The 25357-nt window shown below is 39.5% G+C and overlaps 1 protein-coding gene across 2 annotated transcripts; it reads right to left on the minus strand.

Moving 5' to 3' along the window:
• Positions 1-617: 617 nt before the first annotated feature.
• ciita (class II, major histocompatibility complex, transactivator) lies at positions 618-23738 on the minus strand. 2 transcript variants are annotated; one of them, XM_066689355.1, is made up of 21 exons: positions 23431-23738; positions 13356-13475; positions 11816-11950; positions 11488-11532; positions 11267-11365; positions 10898-10957; positions 10353-10418; positions 8086-8241; positions 7632-7739; positions 7230-7283; positions 6903-7031; positions 6546-6599; positions 4491-6192; positions 3972-4151; positions 3453-3536; positions 3137-3217; positions 2570-2662; positions 2303-2386; positions 2121-2204; positions 1933-2016; positions 618-1758 (listed from the first exon to the last, which is right to left on the minus strand). In XM_066689355.1, exons 1-21 carry the CDS (start codon positions 23702-23704, stop codon positions 1683-1685), a joined length of 3768 nt encoding a protein of 1255 aa, XP_066545452.1. In that variant the 5' UTR covers positions 23705-23738; the 3' UTR covers positions 618-1682. The 2 variants fall into 2 exon arrangements, with proteins under 2 accessions (XP_066545452.1, XP_066545453.1); XM_066689356.1 differs by lacking the exon at positions 23431-23738 and adding an exon at positions 19310-19532.
• Positions 23739-25357: the final 1619 nt, after the last annotated feature.

The following is a 25357-nucleotide window of genomic DNA, read 5'->3' on the forward strand; positions in this document are numbered from 1 at the left end:
AGTTCATTGCAGAAGCACTGGTCCGTTCCCTTGAAGTTCAACACAACTTCCTTGTTTTGTTCAGTTGTGTTACTAAGGAAAGCAGTGAGCTGAAGAAATGGAGATAAACCTGTCCTGCCATGCCATAATCAAATGCTAGTTCTTTCAGTTCTGCAAATTGTTCTTTAAATTATACTTACTTAAAGATCTTTTTAAATAAACTGAGTGGAAATCACACTTTTACTGTCAGAGTTCACACAATTTTCTCACACTTTACCCCTGTCTTCACTCCTTTCAACCAGTTGAAATCATTACAGCCTGAATACAGGTGAATTCACCATTTTCTACACTATATTAAATTAAATCACATGATTTAAAATTATTTAAGCCTTGGAATTCTCATGACTAATTGTTTTTCAATTAATAAGAAAGTGAAAAGCACTACTAACCGCAAACAGATGGTGACAAAAATATCACACTTGGCCGCCACTCACATTGCTAAACACACCGAGAGGAAACAGGTTTGACTAAATATAAACAGACACTAGATGAGTCCTTTGTGGTGGAACATTCTCAGCCATCAGCAAGCTACATTTTGGCACAAAATGTAACAAGTGTCTCAGCAATGGACAACATACTTTTAAATTAAAAATAAACATTTATGGTACAGAAGATATCAAGAAGTACATAAGCAGCATAAGGTATGGTCAGGTGCAATTCCAAAGCTACTCTTTCAAACAGTACAAAACTTACTAAAAATAAAATTCTCTCAAATCTTTACATTACTCTTTACAAAGTAATATAGTTTTACAATGAAATGTCCCCCCGTCCTTTTCTTCAACTATGAATCACATGTTACTCAGAAACTAAATGGGGTCTCTTAAAATCTCTTCCATTACATGTTTTTCTAGTCACGATGCGTGTCTAAAAAAGTAAACTAGTTACACATTGCATTGTTTTATAGCTGGACTTATAATTGTGCTTAAGTGAGTTATATGCCAAATTAACAAAATCAAATTCTAGTGCAGATAATTTGCTATAGTTTCAGTATAATACTGATAAAGCAGCTTAATGTTTTTTTAAATTAAATATTTTATTGCTTGTGTGAAGGACTATTTTCAAAACCATTTAATCCCAGCCTTGGTGGCAGCAAATCAAAACTTTGACCCACCTGCTAACAGAAAACTACAGAACTGTACTCAGTTGCAGCTTCGTTTTTAGTTAGACGCCACTTTCTCCTAATCAGAAATGTAACCGCTATGATGTACAGGTTTGGGTTGGGTCAAAGTTTTGATTTAATCCGGTGCCAAGTCAAGTTTCTTAATAGCAAAATGCCTCAAGTTGATGAAAATAGAGTCCAGTGATTGTTCAATTGTAAGTGTGAAGAGTCATTTTGTATTTGTACATAGAAAGCAGGATAATAAAGAGGTCAGTTTGAAATGAACTGGGAACAGAAATTAGTGTAAAACACAGTCAGAGACATACAGAAACAATGAATTCTGCATGTACAATTCTGTTGTAGTGAATGGTTATAAATCCAATTAAACTTGAAAAAATAAAATCATAAAAATAACAATCATAAAAAAACCACCATATTCATATGAAATAAGCCCTGAAAATGAAAAAGCCTTCTGTAAAAAGGTGCTGCAGTGCTTTCTTCCTTTTCTCTCAGCAGGTGTGTTTCTGGATGGAGGGTAACCTCTCTAGAGCGTGTTGATTCTAGAGTCCTGTTGCTTTAGGTGTTCTAGAACCCCGTGTGGGATCGACTCGTTCCACATTCTACAGGGAAAACACGGGAAACAGGAGATTGGTCAAGATATGTCTGACTAAAGCAACAGTATTTCTTAGAATTTCGTTTTGGGAACAAGAAACAGATAACAGCTGCATGTAAATTCATTATTGCAGACCAAGTGATTCCAATGGCTTTCTAAAGTAGAGTATGAGGAGACTTACGCAATGCTTTTTATCCATGGACAACCTTTCAGGCTTTCACTTAGCTTGAGCGCCCCAACATCTGTGATCTTGTTATATTTCACACTGAGGATTAAAAAGACAATGTTCAAATGATGTAAGCAGTTAGTGATTGAAAGATCTCAGGACAAGCTCTGGAATGAACTAGAATCTGGATTGTGGAAACTCACTTTAGATCCATGAGAGACTTCATTTCTGGGAGAACTTTTGCCACATTCTCTGCTCCACTGTCACCGATTAGGTTACTGTACAAGCTAGAGGCAAGAAAAAGAAAGAAAAAGCGTAACCTTATAATCTGACACACTTTGTTGGCTGTTACACAGATCAGGTCATATTTGAGTGTTGACTTTACCTGAGACTCCTTAGTGACATCAGAGAGGGAAGGGCCTGGGCCAGTTTCTCTGCTCCTTTATCTCCAATGCAGTTTTGGGACAGACTGGTAGAAAACAATGTGGTAGATTAGCAAATGTGTAAATCTTTTTTTTATTGATATTTACAAAATGAAAGTAAAGCTGAGAAAAGCATGCAAGATGATCAGCACTGACAACCACAGAGGGCTTTATGGCATTGAGAAAGTGGGTAGGAATGACTTTGGTTTATTTCGAAAGAGGTGACTTACTTCAGAGTCTCAAGTGATGATAGCGCTGGCAGCACTTCTGCCAATTTCTCTGCCTCCATGTCTCCTATTTTATTGTCAGTCAGCGATTCCAGGCTGAGAATTAAAGAGGCTTTGGTCAGTATCTATGCAATACATCAACTCACCAGTCTAGTTTTAATCTTTAATGCACATTTCAGAAAGTTTTTTCTTAATGTATAACTTGTTGTGGTTTTAAAGTGTAATGATTAACAAATAATACAATGCAAGATGTGAAAATGCTATTTGTTTTTAGTGGAACAATCTGAATCACTCACATATCCTGCCAGTCTTATCTAAAAATATTTACCTCCTAGATGCTACAAGTTAATATGCAAATAGTTACCCTAAAAAAGATTTTGTTTAATAAGCGAGCTTTGCAATAAGGACTTCGTAATTATAGCAGTTTTCAAGTTTGCTGGGTTGGGTGGTGTCTCTACAATAGAACAGAGAAGGCAGTCTTTCCGAATGGCTAAATCAACAGGCAAGGGGAATTCCCCACTGTTTTTTTCAGTTTTCCTAACGTGACAGAATCCAGGCACCAACACTTACTCCAAGTGTTTTAGCCACTGTAACGAGGGAAGAATTTCCACCAGGCCTAGAAAACCCAAAGATCCGTTCTGTGGGCCCAACCTAGAGAGGAAATAACAACAGTTACTCACTACAAACTCACCCAAACATTGTGACCCAGTGATCACCACACTGCCTTCGTCGATAATAATTTAGAATCCATGACCGCTTTAGGTCTGTTTAGCTTTTCTATACCAGGCACAGGGCAGGTGAGGCAGCCAAAACTAAATAAATACAGTCATCGATGTGATAGTTGCTATTCTCTTTTGCGTCTGATTCATCGGGCTCCAACACTTACGCAAATTCCAGATCGTGAAGGTTCTCCACAGCTGGAATGTGGAACGTATCTTCATCCAGGTTGGACTCAGGATCACCAGAGTCACTGCAAAACCACATAAATCACAGATTATCAGCACTGTTTCTGATTTACATCTGTTTTTCTCTTTTTGTAGGACATATCTATACATTTACACCCAGATTATTATGATGACATTATTATTTTGACATATTTTAGATTATTAATACAAATTATTATCATGATTATATTGGTATGCATTGTTAAAATAAGAGCTGATCTACAATGTAACTACATGTAACCACATATAGATACAAATCAATTCACTAGGTTGAAAAATATCCAACTATGTATTACGTGTATATCTGTCTATCTACATCTCTCTCTCTAATTTAAATATATTCTTTATATTTGTATGTACAATACTTAATTATTCTTCTGTATATACAACCACAGAAATACCACCAATCTATAATGAAGATCTGGTGTTTTAAAGTGAGAGACAGCTATTGGCTTCATTACCAATGGATAAGCTTTTTCTGTCTGTAGATTTGAACAAGGAGAGCCAGGTTTTCCACATCAGTGATCCGTTTTGCCTTGAAAGGGTTGATGGTGAACTTGGCCACTGCTTTCTTTAATAGCTCCTTTTCCCCGGTGTGCTGCAAATGCTCCCACAGGCTTATCGTATCGGATATAGAAGCCCTGTAGGAAATAATAATAGTGATTAAACAGTGAAGGATTAATACACAAATGCACACTACAGTTATGGAATATGTACCATCAGACAATGTCCCAAATTGAAATTTTAAATATAGAAATGTATTGTTGATCGATTGTAATAACTCCCTTTCAGAATATTATTTCTAAATGTAATCAAATTAAGGTCTTTGCAAACAAAAACAAACAAAATTCAATCATACGATTAGTCATCGTTAAAAAAAAATTCAATCTGTACCTCCTGGCGAAATGATAAGAGTAACATATACAGTATTATACATATGAAATAGTAATATCTTGACAGTTGGATTTCTCCTTCCTGACCTGAAAGACGTGACACACTTCAGCCCCACCAGCTCCTTCAGGCCACAGAGGTTGATGCCGGATTCCTGCAGATCAACGGAGAAGGTCTTTGTGGTTTCCTTGACTTTCTTCAGGAAGTAATGCAGGAAAAAAACATCCGGTGGGGTGAGCTGGGCTCCAGATATCTTTTCAGGTAATTTCTGCACCAGGTCTTTAATGAGTTTCATGTTTTGACTCTCATAGACACAGTGGCAGAGCTCCAGCAGCCTGTTGCCATTCAGATCGCTGGGGTTCATCTTTTTCAAGTAGTCTTCCATAGCATTCCTCTTAGCCATAGTGTTGACAGTGCCGTCAGGAAAGCTGTCCAGAAAGGGAGGTATTTTCTGGAAGAGGAGCCCCATCATGAACCATCGGGTCACGTCCAGCCACTCACTCTGGGGCTTCTTTTTCTTTTGCTGGAGCACCATTTGGTTGACAAGGCCCTTATCAGTCAGTTGTTTGGACATTGTGATATACAAAGCAGCCAAGAAATTCTGCATGAGCAAATGTGCAAATCCATGGCCAAACTGTTCCTCACCATTGCTGTGTCTCAAGCTAAATGGAATAAAAACACCACCACTCAGTCCAAACTCTCTCAGTTCTGTGGAGGCCAAGTCCTCTTGGTTCAAGAGACAGGTGTGATTCTTCACACCCGCCCAAGCCAAGGCCCCTAGCTTTGGAATATGTTGTTGCTGTTGCTTCTTTGAAGTATCTGCTTCAGGCAAATTCATGTGTAATTTATAATGAAGCACCTGTTGGTAGAGATGTGTAAGTGTAGACGGTAAGCTTTGATTCTCATCCACATGTTCAAGGAGGAAGCAAACAAACCTGCAGATCAAAGGATTATAACATAGACTAAATAGAAATCTATTGTTCTTCACTGTCTTCCAGCCTCCGTCACTGTATGAGGTACCATTAAAATACCTTGCCATGTACAACTCTATCTCTTCTTCTGAAAAGCCACACAACTCTACAATTTTGTTGACTTTGCCCAAGAACTGGTTCAAAACCTCTTTCGGTCTGGCAGCAATTAATAGTGTACTTCCAGCAAGCAACTTCTTCTGAAACAGACCCGAAAAGAGCTGTTTAATGCTGTAGGTTGCTTTTGTGTGACTGGTAGCAGGATTATGTAGAAGTCCTTCGCTGTCCTGAAAGTCATCAAAACCATCAAATATGATCAACACCTTTTGGGGGTTGTCAAGAATGTATCTGAAGACCTTGTGGGCATTTGTGCCAGGTGGGGATGTGAGAGGGTCAAACAGCAAGCTCCTCAGGCTAAATGTCTCCCCTGGCACATTCAGTCTCTTGCTCTCAAAGGAGAAGACAAACTCAAAGCGCTGATAGTCTCCATTTGCCCAGTCCTGGCAAAGCTTCTGGATGAATGTGCTCTTGCCCATCCCAGCCTTTCCAAGCAAAGCAATCACCTTGGCTGGTTTCTGGTCTGTATCCTCAAAAAGTTCATTTCTCTGTATCGCAAATTTCCTTGTCTCTGCTATATCACAGATGACTAGCTCTTTCTCCAGATACTTGTTCCCGTGCTTGCCTGGCTTTGTCTTGATCTGCCTCTGCACCAAAGGCACATCCACATACAGTCTCTCCAGGGCGATTTCAGTCTCCATACTCATAAGTTGGCAGTTGTCAAGCATGAAAGACTTGAGGGATTCAATGTAGTCTTCAACACATTCTGAAAAACAAGCAGATAGAATGATCAAAAACAGCCAATTATCCATTGCTAACTCACACATATCTTATACTTATTCTCTTGTTAAGTTATGGGTTATGGTTTCATCGAATTACATTAAATAGTTAAAATTGGTGCTAAAATGGATGTAGTATCAGTATAATTGACTTCAATAGCTTCGTTTTATTCTACGAAACTGTAATCCAACAAATTGCATCACAAGTTGATGTAAGGATATCGCTAAGGTTAAAATATGTTTAAGAAACAAACAGACACCTATTTATTTGAAGACTGCTCACTAGAAGACCAGAACCCACTGCACATGTTTCATATATTATAAAGGACTCAGAACGTACTTGGTTTTTCAGGGGTCTGAACCAGTTGAGGAGGAGGCGGTGATAATCCAGATTCTGGAATCAAATGCAAAAGGAATTTAGATGTATCCATTTATTCATCTCTGTTCATTACCATGAGCTGCAGTTATTTAAATGCTGAGGGCTAACAAAACCCTGGTGTAAATTATATATTATTGGCTTCATATATCTGCAGCTATTTATAAGAAACATAGTTCATAACCAAATAGAAATGACTTGTCTTAATCATCAACCGTGAAACAGCTGCGTGAAAGCCAAGCAAAGAAGTATTGCATTGTGTGCTGATGTGACATTTTATTCTGCTAGCCACCAGATGCATTAGTGAAACACCCACCATACCTGTTGTGGAAGACTGAGGAGAGGCTGATGATGGAGAGAGTGATGCGCTAATTGAATCCGAAGAGGAATTGAGAAGTGCGTGGTTGACAAGGTGGTTCGCAAGGTCTGCAGACACAACGGTCCCTGGCTCTGAAGACACACATGACAAACCCATCTCACACGGATGCAGACAACTGGATGGTGCTGACCATTCTTTCCTATTTTATTTGTAAATGTTCCCTGCCCTGCCCCTGCCCAGCCCCCACACAATCTGATAAAATGTTAATTAACTATTTCTTCCTGATCAATATAAGGCTGGATTGCTATGTGTTGGAAATGCCCTCTTACCGGGTGAGCTTGGCGGATTCTGAGGCTTGGGTGAGGGCAGTGAAGCAGGAGGGACTGGAAACAGTAGAGAGAAAAGAGGAGTTAATGAGTCAAACCTGCATAACTAAACATATATCATCATGGAAATAAAAACAAGGTAGGAGGGGACCAGAGACTATTATAAACCACTGGTAAATCACTAAAACTTATAAGTAGTTATAATTCTTGAGCCTCACTATTCCAAGTCACAAACAGGGTTAACTAGCACTGGAAAAATACATATATATAAAACCGAGATCACCGAGTGTTGAGTATTCTTTTTGAATGTCAACATACATAGTCTCACACACTCAGTTGTCCATTTCTTTTCAAATAAATATGCAGCTCTTCATATTTCCAGGGAGACACAGGTACGACACTCACCCCAAACATAGGTAGCCCCCCCAGGATTGACAGTGTTGCCTACGGGGATGTTAATAACTTGCGGTGGAAGAGCAGTGAATGTTTGAAACACCTGGACTGCTGGGCCATCTGTGAAAAGGTAGAGGAAGGGAGTAAGTTGTCTGATGGCTGTATATTGTAATATATTGACTGCTTTATATTAGTATTTTCCTACATTATTGCAAAATTTAAGTCACATTATTTATAATAATACCTTCTGGGCTTAATTCAACTCTTACATGTACATTGTTTCAAGCGTTTAGCGAGCCTTTTGGTATCTTCCAATCTCTTTACCATGCTTCCTGTTTGGGCAGTGATATTTGAAACATGATAATAACTTTTGAATAACCTTGAATAACCTGAGGTCAGTGGATATGAATTACATATTTGCATAACTGCAAAGAAGTGTAAGGAATGACGAAGTACATCCACTTACTGGCACAGTGTGTAAAAAGTGTTGCATTTCCTTTGGCTGTTAGGCTGGAGAAAGGAACGTGTACGACGTGCTGGACGGGGTTGGAGTTAATGTGGAAAACTCCTTGAGACGCAGAGAAAGTCAGAAATGCACTTGTGGGGGCTGAAGGACTGATACCTACATAAAAAAAAGGCAATACGAATTGGAGACTTTGTTAATCATACAAAATATTCCTATACACAATGGTGAAATAGACAATCATGCCAAAAGCTATGGTACAAGCCTCCCTCCTCTATTGAAGGTTAGCTTGTATACAGTGAGGGGAAAAAAGTATTTGATCCCCAGCTGATTTTGTACGTTTGCCAACTGATAAAGAAATGATCAGTCTATAATTTTAATGGTAGGTGTATTTTAACAGTGAGAGACAGAATAACAACAAAAAAATCCAGAAAAACACATTTCAAAAAAGTTATAAATTGATTTGCATGTTAATGAGTGAAATAAGTATTTGATCCCCTATCAATCAGCAAGATTTCTGTCTCCCAGGTGTCTTTTATACAGGTAACGAGCTGAGATTAGGAGCACTCTCTTAAAGGGAGTGCTCCTAATCTCAGCTTGTTACCTGTATAAAAGACACCTGTCCACAGAAGCAATCAATCAATCAGATTCCAAATTCTCTACCATGGCCAAGACCAAAGAGCTGTCCAAGGATGTCAGGGACAAGATTGTAGACCTACACAAGCTGGAATGGGCTACAAGACCATCGCCAAGCAGCTTGGTGAGAAGGTGACAACAGTTGGTGCGATTATTCGCAAATGGAAGAAACACAAAATAACTGTCAGTCTCCCTCGGTCTGGGGCTCCATGCAAGATCTCACCTCGTGGAGTTTAAATGATCATGAGAACGGTGAGGAATCAGCCCAGAACTACACGGGAGGATCTTGTTAATGATCTCAAGGCAGCTGGGACCATAGTCACCAAGAAAACAATTGGTAACACACTACACCGTGAAGGACTGAAATCCTGCAGCGCCCACAAGGTCCCCCTGCTCAAGAAAGCACATGTACAGGCCTGTCTGAAGTTTGCCAATGAACATCTGAATGATTCAGAGGAGAACTGGGTGAAAGTGTTGTGGTCAGATGAGACCAAAATCGAGCTCTTCGGCATCAACTCAACTCGCCGTGTTTGGAGGAGGAGGAATGACCCCAAGAACACCATCCCCACCGTCAAACATGGAGGTGGAAACATTATGCTTTGGGGGTGTTTTTCTGCTAAGGGGACAGGACAACTGCACCGCATCAAAGGGACGATGGACGGGGCCATGTACCGTCAAATCTTGGGTGAGAACCTCCTTCCCTCAGCCAGGGCATTGAAAATGGGTCATGGATGGGTATTCCAGCATGACAATGACCCAAAACACACAGCCAAGGCAACAAAGGAGTGGCTCAAGAAGAAGCACATTAAGGTCCTGGTGTGGCCTAGCCAGTCTCCAGACCTTAATCCCATAGAAAATCTGTGGAGGGAGCTGAAGGTTCGAGTTGCCAAACGTCAGCCTCGAAACCTTAATGACTTGGAGAGGATCTGCAAAGAGGAGTGGGACAAAATCCCTCCTGAGATGTGTGCAAACCTGGTGGCCACCTACAAGAAACGTCTGACCTCTGTGATTGGCAACAAGGGTTTTGCCACCAAGTACTAAGTCGAAGGGGTCAAATACTTATTTCCCTCATTAACATGCAAATCAATTTATAACTTTTTTGAAATGCGTTTTTCTGGATTTTTTTGTTGTTATTCTGTCTCTCACTGTTAAAATACACCTACCATTAAAATTATAGACTGATCATTTCTTTGTCAGTGGGCAAACGTACAAAATCAGCAGGGGATCAAACACTTTTTTTCCCTCACTGTAACTCCTCTAGGATGAAGACCAACGTCTACCTAAAATCTGGTCTGAAACAAGACTGTCTCAGCAATTGTTTGCCCATCTGTCAGAGGCATTGCCTGAGACACTAAAGCCAATTAACATTCTGTTGAATATATTGTGATATGTACTAATTGTATTTTGTCTTTTGCCACACTACTTTGTAAATTATAGAAAATAAATATAAATGCATTTCAAAGCTGATTATTTTGGTATTTATTATGTTTTGGCCATTGTCCCTACTGGTGGTACATACAGACTGCCGTGCACCAAATATCAAATCATTTAATCTTGCAAAGCAGCAGAGCCTTTTATTTGGGGTGTGCATGGGGTGGTTTCCTGTCTGGTTTTACTCTCACACTGAAAGGTACCTTGGTTGTTTTGAGTTCTTATAATCTTATGTTTCATTTTCTGAGCCCTTTGCTGTAGACTACAACCTGGACAGAGACAAAACAACAAAATGCAAATATGAATAATTACAACCACAATGCAGCATCTAACTGCAACAGTCCTCAAGTAATGTCAAATAGAAACTAAAGAACCTAGTCCTTGCATGGCATTCCAATGAATATTAAAATGAATCATACATATTTGGTGACATTGGTGGTGGAAAAGTAAAGGAAGGAGTGCTTAAATATCTTTGCACAATTTGCCCTGTACCGAAACAAAGGTGTGTGATTTGTGGTAAACATTTTCAATTTGCAGGAATAAGGAAACCTTGCAATGCAAAGATAACAATTAAAATACATTCCTGATCTTCTATCAGATTTAGTGCGTAGTCACACAAAAAACATCTCACATAGAAACTGATTACAGTTATTAATGGTAAGTAACACACTTTTCATCAAAGTTATAACATTGCTATTACAAATCCAGAATTATATATTTACGAATCTATAGAATAGTAATAATGTACCTCTTTTCCTTCTTTTTGGCTTTGTCGTATCTCCACAATTTATGCCAGCAGACTTCTGATCTAAACATAAAGTATATTAAGAACAATATTAGAAACAAAAATACAGTTCATTTGCCCCAATAAGCTTCTTGCTAGTGCAGTGTGTGCTGTCAGACCCTTTCAGATTTGGACTGCAGTCTCAGGCACACCTCTGAACACCTGATGCAACTGGGCCTTGTGCTGGATTGGGTTTGAACGCTCTTACCAAGTCAAGAGGGAATGAGATAAATGTAACCTGCTCTTTCTATACCCTCTAAGCTCTATCACTGTGGAATGTCAAGCATTGTTTCTGTCGCGGCACCGGACCCTGCGATGGTAATAGACGCTCACCCCGTTTTCCTAGCTTGGTACTTTTCACTTTTGTTTCATGGCATGGCGCGTCTGAACTGTCTGCTTCTGCTGTCGCTGGGCTTGTCTCGATTTCACCTGCTATTAATAAAAGGAGAAGTGAAACTGAGTGGTAGCGCATTGTCTAAAAGTAAAAAAACAACAAAACAAAAAAAAACGTTTTTCTGCAGATACACATTTCTTTAAATGTTAAAGCCACTTACTGGGAACGTCCGTGGGGTCGTCCTGCAAAAACTTGATTATTCTCTCTGTCGATGAAAGAAGATGTTCAAACGATTTAGGGAGCAATTAACAACAATAAAAACATGTGCTAAATGTAAATTATGTGCGAGCTAACATTGCTGTGGCATTGTTCATTAAATCAAATCTGCTTTACTGCTCTGTCATAATCACTTTATCAGTATTAGCTCCAGCTCTGCGGCAGTTACACAATGTGGGAAAGTCATAAAACATACAGAAGCAATAGACTTCTAAGGTTAAGATTAGCAGAAGGGAAAGACAATTTTAAATATAATACGGTATCCCTCATACCTATGTTTTCTCTATCCTCCAGTGGGTAGGAGCTCTGAGAATTGCAGTCCTCCCACAGGCTGCTGGTCTCAGGGTCCAGGGAACACAGTAAGTCCATAAAATTTGTTGCCAGAGGCAGTTGGTTCCCCTCATCATCTGCATATCATAAAATGTAAAGAATTATAATGGTGAAATCACTCACTGTGTGCAGATTTAAAGGGATTCGATTTTCAATCCTATTTGATTCCTATCAGAATCAAAGCCTTGGCCAACAAAAGTAAAGCAGTTTATAATGCAATTTGTTTATTTAAACAGTGCAGTTAAAACCCTCTGAGACCCAAGCACATAAAAACATGGTGGGTGGGTGGGTGGGGGAGGAATATTACAATTTCAATCTGTATTCATTATAAGACTCAAAATGAAAACTTTTTTCTCTACAAATAATGCAGTTAAATAACAAAGAAGTACAACTTTAAATGCCCTTTTAAAAAATGTCAAATTCATAGTATCTCTTCTGCCTTTCCAGCTATTTCAGCAACAAATCCCACCTCTAAATATGAATGCAGGTATATAGATAGTAAAGGAAATAAAGTTTTGAATGTTCAAGTTCTGCAATCATTATATATGGGAAGAATGTCGTAAAAACTATACCTCCGCTATCAACAACTGTATAGCACCTGCCAATAACTATATCTCACCTGTAAACAGTTAAATAGCAACTGACAATAACTATTTAATTCACGAAATAACTGGAAATAACTATATTCATAGAAACCAATTAAAATGCCTCAATGTTTATGACCTGAAGTCATTTTGCATTTTGCAACAACCACAAAAATGCAAAAATTACAATCTTTGATTTAAAAAATATTCCTAAACACAGGCTGTGTACAGACCATTCTCCAGATATCTGTTTTTTCTTTATTGTATATCTCCTTACCTGAAATTGCACAATTTGTAGTCAAACCTTCCTTAGAAATGATAGTGATGGAAAATACCTCACTTAATCAATAGGTGTTCACACCAAATGTGGCACAGGCAGTAACAACAGGCCTTAGGACATACAAAATGCCCTTCATTTCATTCATGTGATAAGGGTGGGCTTGGGGGAGGGTAAGAAGCATGTTGTAAAGTGCTACAAGGGGTCACACAGGGTTTAAATATAGGCTGGAGATTAAACGGTTGATTGTTTCAGGAATGAAGGCAATTTTTCTCAGTGTGTGAGCAGCACTGCATTCTTTGGATGAACGTCAACAGTTGGGACACACAAACTGCCCCAGCTGCAGGTTGTGCATTCACCCTGCTTATGCCATTCCCCTCTGAGAATTTCTATTTTCCTTATAGGATTCATGGTCCTGAATTTTGGAGTTTCCTAAAGATATATTTGTAGGAAAGTGAACTTATAATGCAAAGTCAAATACACATCTATATACTAAATACTGAGCAAATACACATTGTGTATTAAATCCAGCGTATATCAAAATATGCTACAATATTCTATAGTGTGTTTTTATTTTCTAAATGATCTAGCCATATCTTTCCCCTCCAGATTAATCCCTGCCTGTAAAGGAGTCCTCAGAGGAAATCAGCAGGTCATCGTCCAGGGCGAAGGGGTCTGTGTACAGCAGCTCCAGTTCAGGCATGATTGGGGCTTCCATAGCTGAGTCCTGGATCCTGGGGCCTGGAAAGAAGCACAGTGACCCTGGTTAACTGGGAGACAAAAGAGCAACACTACCTACTAAACTGTTCCTGCCTTTATCCTCCCTGTATGCTTAAATAAAACCTGACCATCATCTTTCTATGAGAATAACAATATCCAGAATCCAGCCAAAACCCCTGTATTTTAAGCTAGTCAAGCCACAAGCTGCTTGGGGCAGCCAATTGAATTACATTTCGAACCTTAAAATAGGTCACAATTTATGGGGGAAAGTACCCTAATCCTAATCTGAAACCAGAAACTTCGATGACCTGCTCTCTGTTTCTTAGCAGATGGCCTTATCGGTTTACACAAGAAACATTTTAAAGCATTTCAAAAGTGCAGTGGTACATTCAGTATGAAAACCGATGAGCAAAAACGTAATTCTAGTGAAACACAATGATGAAGTCCTAATGAAAAAATACAACTTTCAGTCAGCATGTAAACCGAGTGAGAATGTTTCTTAAGTCACGTCTTGTAAAAGTTAACTAGTCAAAACATTAATAAATGTGATGTACAACCCTTATCTACAGCATTAACTAGACTAAATGCCATCTTAATGTCTAGTCTAGTCTATAGATTTTAAAATGTGGTAAAGTGGCAGGTTTATTTTGTCTTTAGTGGTTTTCTTTTAATCCACAGCTTAGTTCTGACTGACTTTCTTATAAGATAATTCAGTTTAAGAATTCACAGTTCTCTGATTGGATTGTACTTTTCGTAGAATCATAAATGGTTTATCGTGGTGCCAGAGGATGGAATTCCCCTTGTCTAAAGGCCACTGATAATGTGGTAAAACTAGTTGCCAAAACTATTGCCAAAGTCTGAAAGTCCACCAGGAAACAATCTCAAATTTCCCAGATGATAACCTATGACACTCTGCTATTAATCTGTTGGCACTACCCAAATATTGTTTGATTTTTACCAGTTCAAACAAATACTGCACTTGCATTGTTCATATTGTGTGAAAAACATACATTTAGACACAATGGAAAAGTGAATTGACTCAATAAATTCAATAAATACAAAGGCTAATGATAGTTTGTTTTGTTTTGTCAAAGTTTTCCTTGTAATTTCTGCAGAAGCAAAACTCCAACGTCAAGTACAGAGAATGTGAATGACAAGGAAACCCAGTTTGTATGATAATCCAGAATGCTGTAATCTGTAAAACTGTCTCGGTGACCGAGTTCAGTCAACAGCTTCGAACAATCTTACACATTGTACAGACACAAGTCTCTATTCCTCAAATCGTCAGGCGCTCAGTGCTTAGCCTGTTCAAAAACACTGCTGTTGCATCATCTGACAGCATCTCGCAAACCTCCCTGAAGGGGCCCCATGGTTCTCGGTGTGTTTGTTTTGACACGAACACGTGTGTGCAGTGAAGAGATGGAAAAAGAAAGGAAAAGAAAAAAAGGACAAAGAGAAAAGAAAACATGACAGTGTTAAGTGTACACCGGACATTTATGTTTAATGTGAAGGATAAACAATGACAGACCCCCCTCACACACTAAATTACCAGTGGGGGCATTTTTAATGGCTGTAGCGCCAATGTAGTCCAATGTTCACTGCTAGCTCAGTAACGCGACCCCATCTTTGGCACTGCTCCAGCAACGCTAAAGGTAATAGTTGGCTAACTTAGCTTAGCTAGATTGCTAGAATATTTTTCTACACGCAGTAACCCAAATTGACTCTATTGTTTTTGGTTGTTGGAGCACAAGTTATTTTGTTCATTAAGTCTCATTTGTATTTAAAAATCTAAAAATGTTATATAGGCCTAAATTTAGGTCTAAATTGAGATAAATACAAATATAGGCCTAACAGAGACTACACTGGTTTGTGAAACCAGCATTTTGTAAATGAAATTGTATGATAGATCTCTATCTATCCCTCATCCAGATTTATTTAAAAACAAAAGTTTTCAGCTGCTTCATTTTCTGTTAATATTCTGCTAAAATAAAAAAGAAAAGAATATAATATATTAGAATAAGAAAAGACCAAGAGCACTAAATGTGTGTATAGATTTTATAGTTATTTACAATTATGTTATTCTCCTATTTGTATTATCTCAGGTCATCTTAGTGTTATTACATTTGCTTTCAGTTTTTTTCAGCTGCTTATTTACAATTATTGTATTGTCCTGTTTTTGTCTGCTATGTTAACATGTTTTTATTTATTGTATTTTTTTTACTGTTAACCAATGTGAAAATAAAACTGATTCTGTAAATGCATTTTGAACTTTCATTATGTAATGGGGGTTTCTGGAATATAATGGTAATGAACATTAGTAAAAAAAGGTTATGGAAAAAAAAGATGGGATTTTTTGCCAAGGGCCCCTTCAGACTCTGGAATCCCCTCTGCATCTGTGCCAATTGCCATCGCGTTACTTACATGTGAAACACTGCTATTCCAACAATCTGGGTCTGATAAGATCTTCCCAGTTTGTGCATAATCTGGGCAAGAACAGTTACTCTGCTAAGAACCTCAGAAGGCAGATGGAAGACCCCAAAAGACACTTCTATTGGTTTTTGTAATGCTGTCCCTTCCCCCTTGTTGGCACTTGAGTTGATGTTGTTGCATGGTGGCTGTGAGGATGTAAATACCAGTGCATGACAATAACTCACACCATCATCATAAGATTGCAACTGGGGGAGGGTCACATGCTCTAGCTCAATTGGATAGATTTCAGCACATGTTTACTCCAAGAACTGAATCCATCTGATTAATGAAGGACCCTAGTGTGTCCTAGTGAGACCCACTACCACATTCAACCTCAGCATCACTTCCTCTTTTTCCCTCTTGCATCCGCTTTTCCATGTGCCACTGCTGAGGGACAGTGAAGTCATAGGGTAAAGTTTTCATTTCCTCTTGGGATCTGAATACTTCTATTAAGTACTCTTGTGTGATAGTCTCTGATGTAGACTAAAGACAAAGGGGGAGGTTATCAGGTCAAGTCCAGGTTTTGTTTACATCTATTTGATGTTTAAGGTTGTGGTTTGGGAGCAGCTTATGTGCGCAATAATAAGCTTGTTGTTATCATGCCAACAGTCATTTGTTGTAATATGTCTTTCTCTGCAGCTTTATCGTGCCAGCTCACTCAGTTTATGACCATGTAGCTAGCTGATACAAGAGATTGGTTAGTCCGGTTTAATGTTTTAGCTTGGCTTGTTTGATCTTTGTTTCATCATCAAGCTGTGCCAATGGATGTTAATTTCACTTTCGCTTGCGGGATAAAACGCATCCCACATGGGAGAGAAAAGTATCCGAATAGTGCACAGTGCTGTCAAACATGGAGGTTTCCTTAATGAAATTGGGTTGCCATTAAATACAGCATTCAAACTTTTACAAATACAATCACCTGTCCAGCATGGATACCCATACGCACTTCTGAACACAGCACATTGCGCGCTTACCATTATCTGCGCAAACACGCAGTATGCAGGAGGCGTTTGCAGAAAGAGATATGCCAATTAAATGACAGTGCATTTCAATGTGTTTATGCCTGTCTGGTGCTGATTCAATGGGTTATTTCCTGCGGTGGTGACGTGCATGGCTGCAGCACCCAGAGGCTCTAACTTCATCTAAATCGACCCGTTAACAGCCAGCCAGAACGCAGTGCTAATTGGCCTTTTCAATTAGTAGCTCTTTGCTTTTGATGATCTGACACTCACCTGCCAGCCGCGGGATTTCGGGACAAAGTGGCAGCTGCGCCGAGTTTCAGCGAGTCCGCAGCTGAGACATAAGGCACGCACGGGTTTGTTGTTATATTCGGATTTGTTCTCGACATACTGTAACTTGCTTTTATTGCACAATCACTCGGACCTTTTACAAGTTTTGCTGTAAAAAAATCAACAACGTTGCCCAGCCTGTGCTACAGGTCAAACCACACACCTGCTCTTTGGATATTTGTGTTAGGCTGGTGTAGACAGTGCGGTTCTGTACTGAATGGATCCATCCCTGCTATACTCGTTACAAACCGGTTTCATCTCTCTGCTCCACAAATAGAAATATCCCCAGCACCACCTTTACTTATACAATCCCCTATAGATGAAACCCATTGTGGGCTAGTGAGGTTGACATCTCTATAACAGTGGTTTATAGACTATAGATAGATACACACACACACTCATGTATATATATATATATATATATATATATATATATATATATATATATATATATATATATATATATATATATATATATATATATATATTATACATACACTCACCTAAAGGATTATTAGGAACACAATACTAATACTGTGTTTGACCCCCTTTCGCCTTCAGAACTGCCTTAATTCTACGTGGCATTGATTCAACAAGGTGCTGAAAGCATTCTTTAGAAATGTTGGCCCATATTGATAGGATAGCATCTTGCAGTTGATGGAGATTTGTGGGATGCACATCCAGGGCACGAAGCTCCCGTTCCACCACATCCCAAAGATGCTCTATTGGGTTGAGATCTGGTGACTGTGGGGGCCAGTTTAGTACAGTGAACTCATTGTCATGTTCAAGAAACCAATTTGAAATGATTCGATCTTTGTGACATGGTGCATTATCCTGCTGGAAGTAGCCATCAGAGGACGGGTACATGGTGGTCATAAAGGGATGGACATGGTCAGAAACAATGCTCAGGTAGGCCGTGGCATTTAAACGATGCCCAATTGGCACTAAGGGGCCTAAAGTGTGCCAAGAAAACATCCCCCACACCATTACACCACCACCAGCAGCCTGCACAGTGGTAACAAGGCATGATGGATCCATGTTCTCATTCTGTTTACGCCAAATTCTGACTCTACCATCTGAATGTCTCAACAGAAATCGAGACTCATCAGACCAGGCAACATTTTTCCAGTCTTCAACTGTCCAATTTTGGTGAGCTTGTGCAAATTGTAGCCTCTTTTTCCTATTTGTAGTGGAGATGAGTGGTACCCGGTGGGGTCTTCTGCTGTTGTAGCCCATCCGCCTCAAGGTTGTACGTGTTGTGGCTTCACAAATGCTTTGCTGCATACCTCGGTTGTAACGAGTGGTTATTTCAGTCAAAGTTGCTCTTCTATCAGCTTGAATCAGTCGGCCCATTCTCCTCTGACCTCTAGCATCAACAAGGCATTTTCGCCCACAGGACTGCCGCATACTGGATGTTTTTCCCTTTTCACACCATTCTTTGTAAACCCTAGAAATGGTTGTGCGTGAAAATCCCAGTAACTGAGCAGATTGTGAAATACTCAGAGCGGCCCGTCTGGCACCAACAACCATGCCACGCTCAAAATTGCTTAAATCACCTTCCTTTCCCATTCGGACATTCAGTTTGGAGTTCAGGAGATTGTCTTGACCAGGATCACACCCCTAAATGCATTGAAGCAACTGCCATGTGATTGGTTGGTTAGATAATTGCATTAATGAGAAATTGAACAGGTGTTCCTAATAATCCTTTAGGTGAGTGTATATATATATATATATATATATATACACACACACATGAGTGTGTGTGTGGAGATGCAGGGTTTGGCTATGAGGGAGTTTCCATTTATCTGCGCATAGTGTCCTTGCCTTAAGCAAATGAAAACACACTAATCTGGAATTACCCAGCTGTTCCCCTTTCTAACAAGCACACAACTAAAGTTTTCCCAATTTACAGACTATAAAGATTAAGAAAAAATACGCGACAAACTACCTTTAGGAACAGGGCTGTATTTCGCCCTCTATTTGTGGCGTTAGAATGAAACCCCTTACTTTGTTCATGAAGTTACAAGCATAACCACCAGTCGGAGCGCACAAAACTGTCTCTTTCTCATAAAAACAATGAAATAGATGATGTTTTACCTGCAGCCGAGGCATCCACATGGACTGAGGTCGTGTGTATGGAGGGGATGCTGATCTCTGGCTCTGGAGGCGCAGAGCTGCGGCTCGTCTGTGTGAAAGTCAGCGCTGACGGACTGCAGCCGCTCGACTCGTCTTCCGTTTAATCTGCTTTCACTATCGCGCTGATTTGCCAAACACAGCCGAGGCATTTAATCCGGCCAAACAACTGCCCAAGCGTGCCAGTGCAGTCATGAATACAATGAGAAATGTTACCGGGGCTTTCCTTGAACCCCAGTCTTATGCAAACCAAATACTATAAATACACAGGACAGGTGACTATGCCCAACCCCGTCTGGAAAACACATGTTATGTGTGTATGTGATTCTACGAGAATGAGTGAATGTGTGTGTCAGAGTAAAACACTAGAAATCCACAAACTTCAGCATCTGAAAATCATTTCAAATGCTTCAGATGAGCAGCTCAGTTTTTAATGAAGTGATTGAGCCAAACCCAACACAGAAGATACAAGAGAGAGGTTCTCCAGAGCTTCACCTAGAAATCCCAAATGCAACAGTCGTTGTAAAATAATACTTTTATAATGAATTGGAAACATTTGATTGTGATCAGGAGAGTGGTATTTATCTTTAATGCCAGCTTTTAGAGATCATGTAACAAACTATTTAAACTAAACAAAATGAAACCTGTGTCTAATATTAAGCGTCTGACTTTCGCTCTGGACAGTCTTGGTGTAAAGACGGCGTTGTGTATTGATATATCATGTGGAAGACAATGATTGTTAGGGTTAAAGGAGTCAGACGGGATAGACAATGTACTAACACCTGTGCGGGTTCAGCAAATAAGGCAGTCAACCGGTTTCAAGGTCAATGAGGAGATGTTTACTTTATGCTATAAAACCTACCTCCCTGGGGTATGGGGTGCAGTTCAGAAGGGAAACACACACACACACACACACACACAGACAGACAGACACAGACACACACACGCACAGACACACACACACGCACACACACAGACACACACACGCACAGACACACACACACGCACACACACACACACAGACAGACAGACACAGACACACACACGCACAGACACACACACACGCACACACACAGACACACACACGCACAGACACACACACACGCACACACACACACACAGACAGACACAGACACACACACACACACACGCACACGCACACAGACACACACACAGAGACACACGTCCAGGCACACGCACACAGACACACACACACACACACACACACACGCACACACGCACACGCACACAGACACACACACAGACACACACACAGAGACACACGTCCAGGCACACGCACACACACGCACACACACACACACACGCACACACGCACAGACACACACACACACACACACACACACACAGACACACACACAGAGACACACGTCCAGACACACGCACAGACACAGACACACACACACACACACGCACACGCACACAGACACACACACAGAGACACACGTCCAGGCACACGCACACACACACGCACACACGCACACGCACACAGACACACACACAGACACACACACAGAGACACACGTCCAGGCACACGCACACACACGCACACACACACACACACACGCACACACGCACAGACACACACACAGACACACACACAGAGACACACGTCCAGGCACACGCACACACACGCACACACACACACACACACACACACAGAGACACACGTCCAGACACACGCACAGACACAGACACACGCACGCACGCACGCACGCACACACACATGGCAACGGTTTGGCATTTGTTTGCAGGAATTTATATTGGAAAGTTGATACAATAAAATAATAACCAGAAGCTACAAGCAACTTGAGAGCTTCCATTGTTGTAAATAATAATAATAATAATAATAATAATAATAATAATAATAATAATAATAATAATAATAATAATTATTATTATTATTATTATTATTATTATTATTATTATTATTATATAATGATAGTACAATAATAAAGGCGGTAAATGTTTATGACCCTCTAGATATCACTGGTTTTAATAGTGCCACATCAATAAACTTTCTGCACAGGACATTGAACTGATAACAGTTAAGTAGGCTACTTATCTAAATGGTCAGTTTATACGGCCAATCCAATGGGCAAGGCAGAGAGGATACGAATTGAATTATATACAGAATAACCTATATATTATAATGAATAATTAGATTCATAATATAGAGCTGATTGATTGAAGTTCGGCAATAATAACAAAACAGTCTGCTCAATATTTCAAACAGGAAAAGGTCCTTAGGAGTGTTGCTTCTTATATAAACCAATAGACATGCCAACACACCAAAACATGTTGAAGTGAACCATTACACATGACAGTAAAGCAACTGATCAACCAATACAAATGCCAACCAACCATCAGATGTCTAAAGAATTAACACTTATGTCAGTAAAACAATAGATGGTCAAGTTAACCAATACATGTGCTAGTAAACCAAGACATGTGCATGCCATCAAACCAACACATGCATGTGCCAGAAAACCAATATATAGGCCTATGCCATCAAACCTTAAATACATGTCAAAGTTGTTATTTTTTAATTTCCCTGAATGACACCCCATACTGGGGGAGAGAAACTGAGGAATGTGCAATACACTGGAAAGAAGGCCACAAGGAAAAATGTCTGTCAGCATTTTTCCACCTGTGGTTGACATTTTGAGTAACATTTCAACAAGTGACTTTCTCAATTGATCAACAACTACGATGTGTTTTGAGTATTTAGAAATTGTTGATTTCAGCTGACCTATGAAACATATAGTGGATCTGGACTCTAGGAGTAGGATTGCAATGGTGTCAGCCAATAGGTGGTGCAATATTCCTCACACTGGATAATAAAGGGAATAGTAAGAAAAACAAATAATAAAAATATTAATAAAAAGTAATAGAAATACATTATGATGCTCACCAATATACAAGTTCATACAAGTAAAATTGCAATGGTACTTTGGCCGAAAGTCCAAAAACAAAATATTGTTGATGATTTCAATGATGGGTATGAAAGAATGTTGAATATAACTACCTTCAGAAACCTGCAGATCTGGTTCATTATTTAATCTTAGCACCATCGAGATCTTGCTGAGCACTTGTATTCAGTGACACAAAGAACTGAAGTGTGAAATATTTGAATGCTTAATTACAAACACACATATGCATGTCAGAGAAGGAAATAGTAGCCGATGATAACTTTAGAAAGCAAATTATTATAATCAGACTTTTAAGGTGTTATGGTGAACCATTTTCAAGTTAAAATAATATTATAATAATCTGTAATACAACTGCATTATGACTTTGCATATTTTAAAAAATAATTAAATATAGAAATGTTCACACTTGTAACACTGTAGAAGGCTAGTTTGCACTTGAAATGCAATCTCCCATGCCCCATGAAATATCATGAAATCAGTGTGTTGCCTGATAAACGAGTTACTTTTCTTCTGTAGAGATTATGTTATATCATAAAGGGCATTCTTCACATTTTTACATACGTTGCAAGTCTTGTCTGACTGCATGCATACCGCAGTAACTCAAGACTTGAAAATTATATTGTTATTACTATTTTCAGCTCAGCAAGAATCTCAACTTTTCAAACACACACACACACGCACACACAGACAACACACAGACACACACACACACACACACACAGATACAACACACAGACACACACAGAGACAACACATACACAGAGACAACACACAGACACACGCACACACACAGAAAACACACAGACATAGACACACACACACAGACAGACAATACACACACACACGCATGCACACAGAGAGAGAGAGAGAGAGAGAGAGAGAGAGAGAGAGAGAGAGAGTGAGAGAGAGAGGTACCTAAGAAGGTTTAGTATCAACATATACAGTCAACTAAAGTCAGCCAGGAACTGTCTACTTCAAATTGTTTACTAAATGAACTGCTTTAGACCTTTCAGCGTTTGGGACATTTAGGCTGCAGCTGAAGACACAGTGGACAGCACATGGTAGATAAAAGAGAGATAAATGAAGATGTGCAGAGACAGATGTGCAGAAGCACCAATAAAAACAAGAGCTTACTGGTTGGAGTGGGATTCCCTTTTGTCAAGTTGTTCTGAAGTTTGCTGAGCACCGCGTGAATCTTGCTTTGGCACATATTCCATTTCTCCCACACAGGTAAAGAGATCCTTCTAGCAAGGTCGTCGGCATCTTTCTCCTTCGTGAGGCACAGATAGTAGTCCTTGGAGAGGATGCCAGCCTCCAGCAAGTCAGTGAGCAAACCCTGGATCTCCCCCGAGGACGCATGGCCGAGTGTCCACTTCACACTGCTTAAAACATCGTCAAAGTGAATCATGTCTGAAGTTTATATCTCTGTGAATAGACCTTTAACTGAGGTCGATCCTGCATCTGGACTTCCTTTTCCTCTTTTGATCAGAGGCTTGATTCAACAAGTGGGAATTGCATTTCTGCAAACTGTGTCTGATTGGATAGAAAGGGATCAAAGTGAAAAATATACATTATTTCAGTCACATGGTGCTAAACATGACTGAAATCCACAGACAAGTCCTTTGGCTTGCATGAGGGATACGCAACTGTGCTAACTGCTCTGTGCCTCTACTTCCAATATTTACAATCTTCAGTGTAGGATTTATAATTATAATTATAATTGAGTATGCATACACAAAATATCTTCTTAGAAAAGGGAGTATGCCACAATCATAAATACTTAAGAGTTATAACTGGAATATGGCTGACTAGTCAAAACAAATCCTTTCACTTCTCATTTCATTTTAGGTACTGCTTCATTAAGACTGAAAAAGCCACATATTTGAATTATGCCTTAGAGTAAACTGGATGCATACACAAAAACAAATGAAGGGCAGTTCATGACACAGAGGTGAGTGATAGTGATAATGTACCAGAAGATCCAACTGATGCTGGACAGTGTCTGGTCTAGATGTCAAAAATATTACAATGTTGCAGCAAGATTGTGTAACCCATGCATGACCATACATGTCATGTAGAGTATATTTCTCCCCATCACAATGAAAACTACAATTATACATCTGCCCCATAATCTTGCTCTCGCTGTAGACTGAATAATTCTCCACAGTGGATTCATGTTGACATGAATCACATGCAGCACCTACACATGTTGAGACCGAGATGTTCTTCGGTCCACAGCTTGTTTCTTTGCTCTGCTGCCTTCTTGTAATGACTCTTATTAATGGTCATTAATAAGCGACCTTCATAGCTGACATTCAGACACAATCAACTCACTGTGGGGAAAAATGCTCTGCATTAGATGCCAATACGGCATTGATGCAGCCTCTTGGAAAGCTTAATGCAAAAGTAAAAACAAGTATAACAATACACGTTATATCTGCTGTAAAAAAATAATTATCTACAAAAAAAAAAAAATCAGATTGTGAAAACTACCCCACACGTAGCATGCAAAGTGTTTCCCTAGACTGCTCTTTGATACGCATAAGTGGTTTTCCAGCCCTCAGCTGTTCACAGCACTTGCCATTCATTGAATGTTGCCCAAAAACAGAACCCCCTTTTCAGATAGATTTACAGAAAATTCCCTAAATTACCATGGATATTTACCTTCTTTGCCCACATTTACATACTGCATTCAAATTCCAACGGTTATTTGGGTTTAGTTTTAGCAAGCATCTGTGTGGTACATATTTGAAATGTGTTACAATTTCATGGACCTCATTTTACTACTTGGTACCCAGTCATCAGTGATTGCAGGTTACTATTACAGAGTTAATATGCCACCCTAATCTCTATAAATTTTACACTTCTGAAGGTTTTAAGTCAGGGCTTCATACAACTGATGAATTAAAAGACACAGTTCATTCAAGCCACAGAAAACTTTTAGGGACTTTTTAAGCCCATTGTGAAAGGTGTTGGTTGTGTAAAAATAACTATGACTGTTCTGGCAAGGCATTATGTTTTCCCAAGTCAGACAAGGTGAAAAGACATGGCCAAAGATGAT

This window comes from Amia ocellicauda, chromosome 17, assembly GCF_036373705.1.
Source record: "Amia ocellicauda isolate fAmiCal2 chromosome 17, fAmiCal2.hap1, whole genome shotgun sequence".
Classification (NCBI taxonomy): Eukaryota; Metazoa; Chordata; class Actinopteri; order Amiiformes; family Amiidae; genus Amia; species Amia ocellicauda.

Bases quoted from the DNA above. Each gene is read 5' to 3' on its own strand.
- ciita (XM_066689355.1), bottom strand. From the start codon at position 23,704: ATGATTCACTTTGACGATGTTTTAAGCAGTGTGAAGTGGACACTCGGC. The intron at 10,958-11,266 runs GTGAGCGTCTAT...CTTTATGTTTAG, and splicing joins TACCAAGCTAGGAAAACGGG to ATCAGAAGTCTGCTGGCATA. The intron at 2,387-2,569 runs GTAAGTCACCTC...GTTTTCTACCAG, and splicing joins TCATCACTTGAGACTCTGAA to TCTGTCCCAAAACTGCATTG.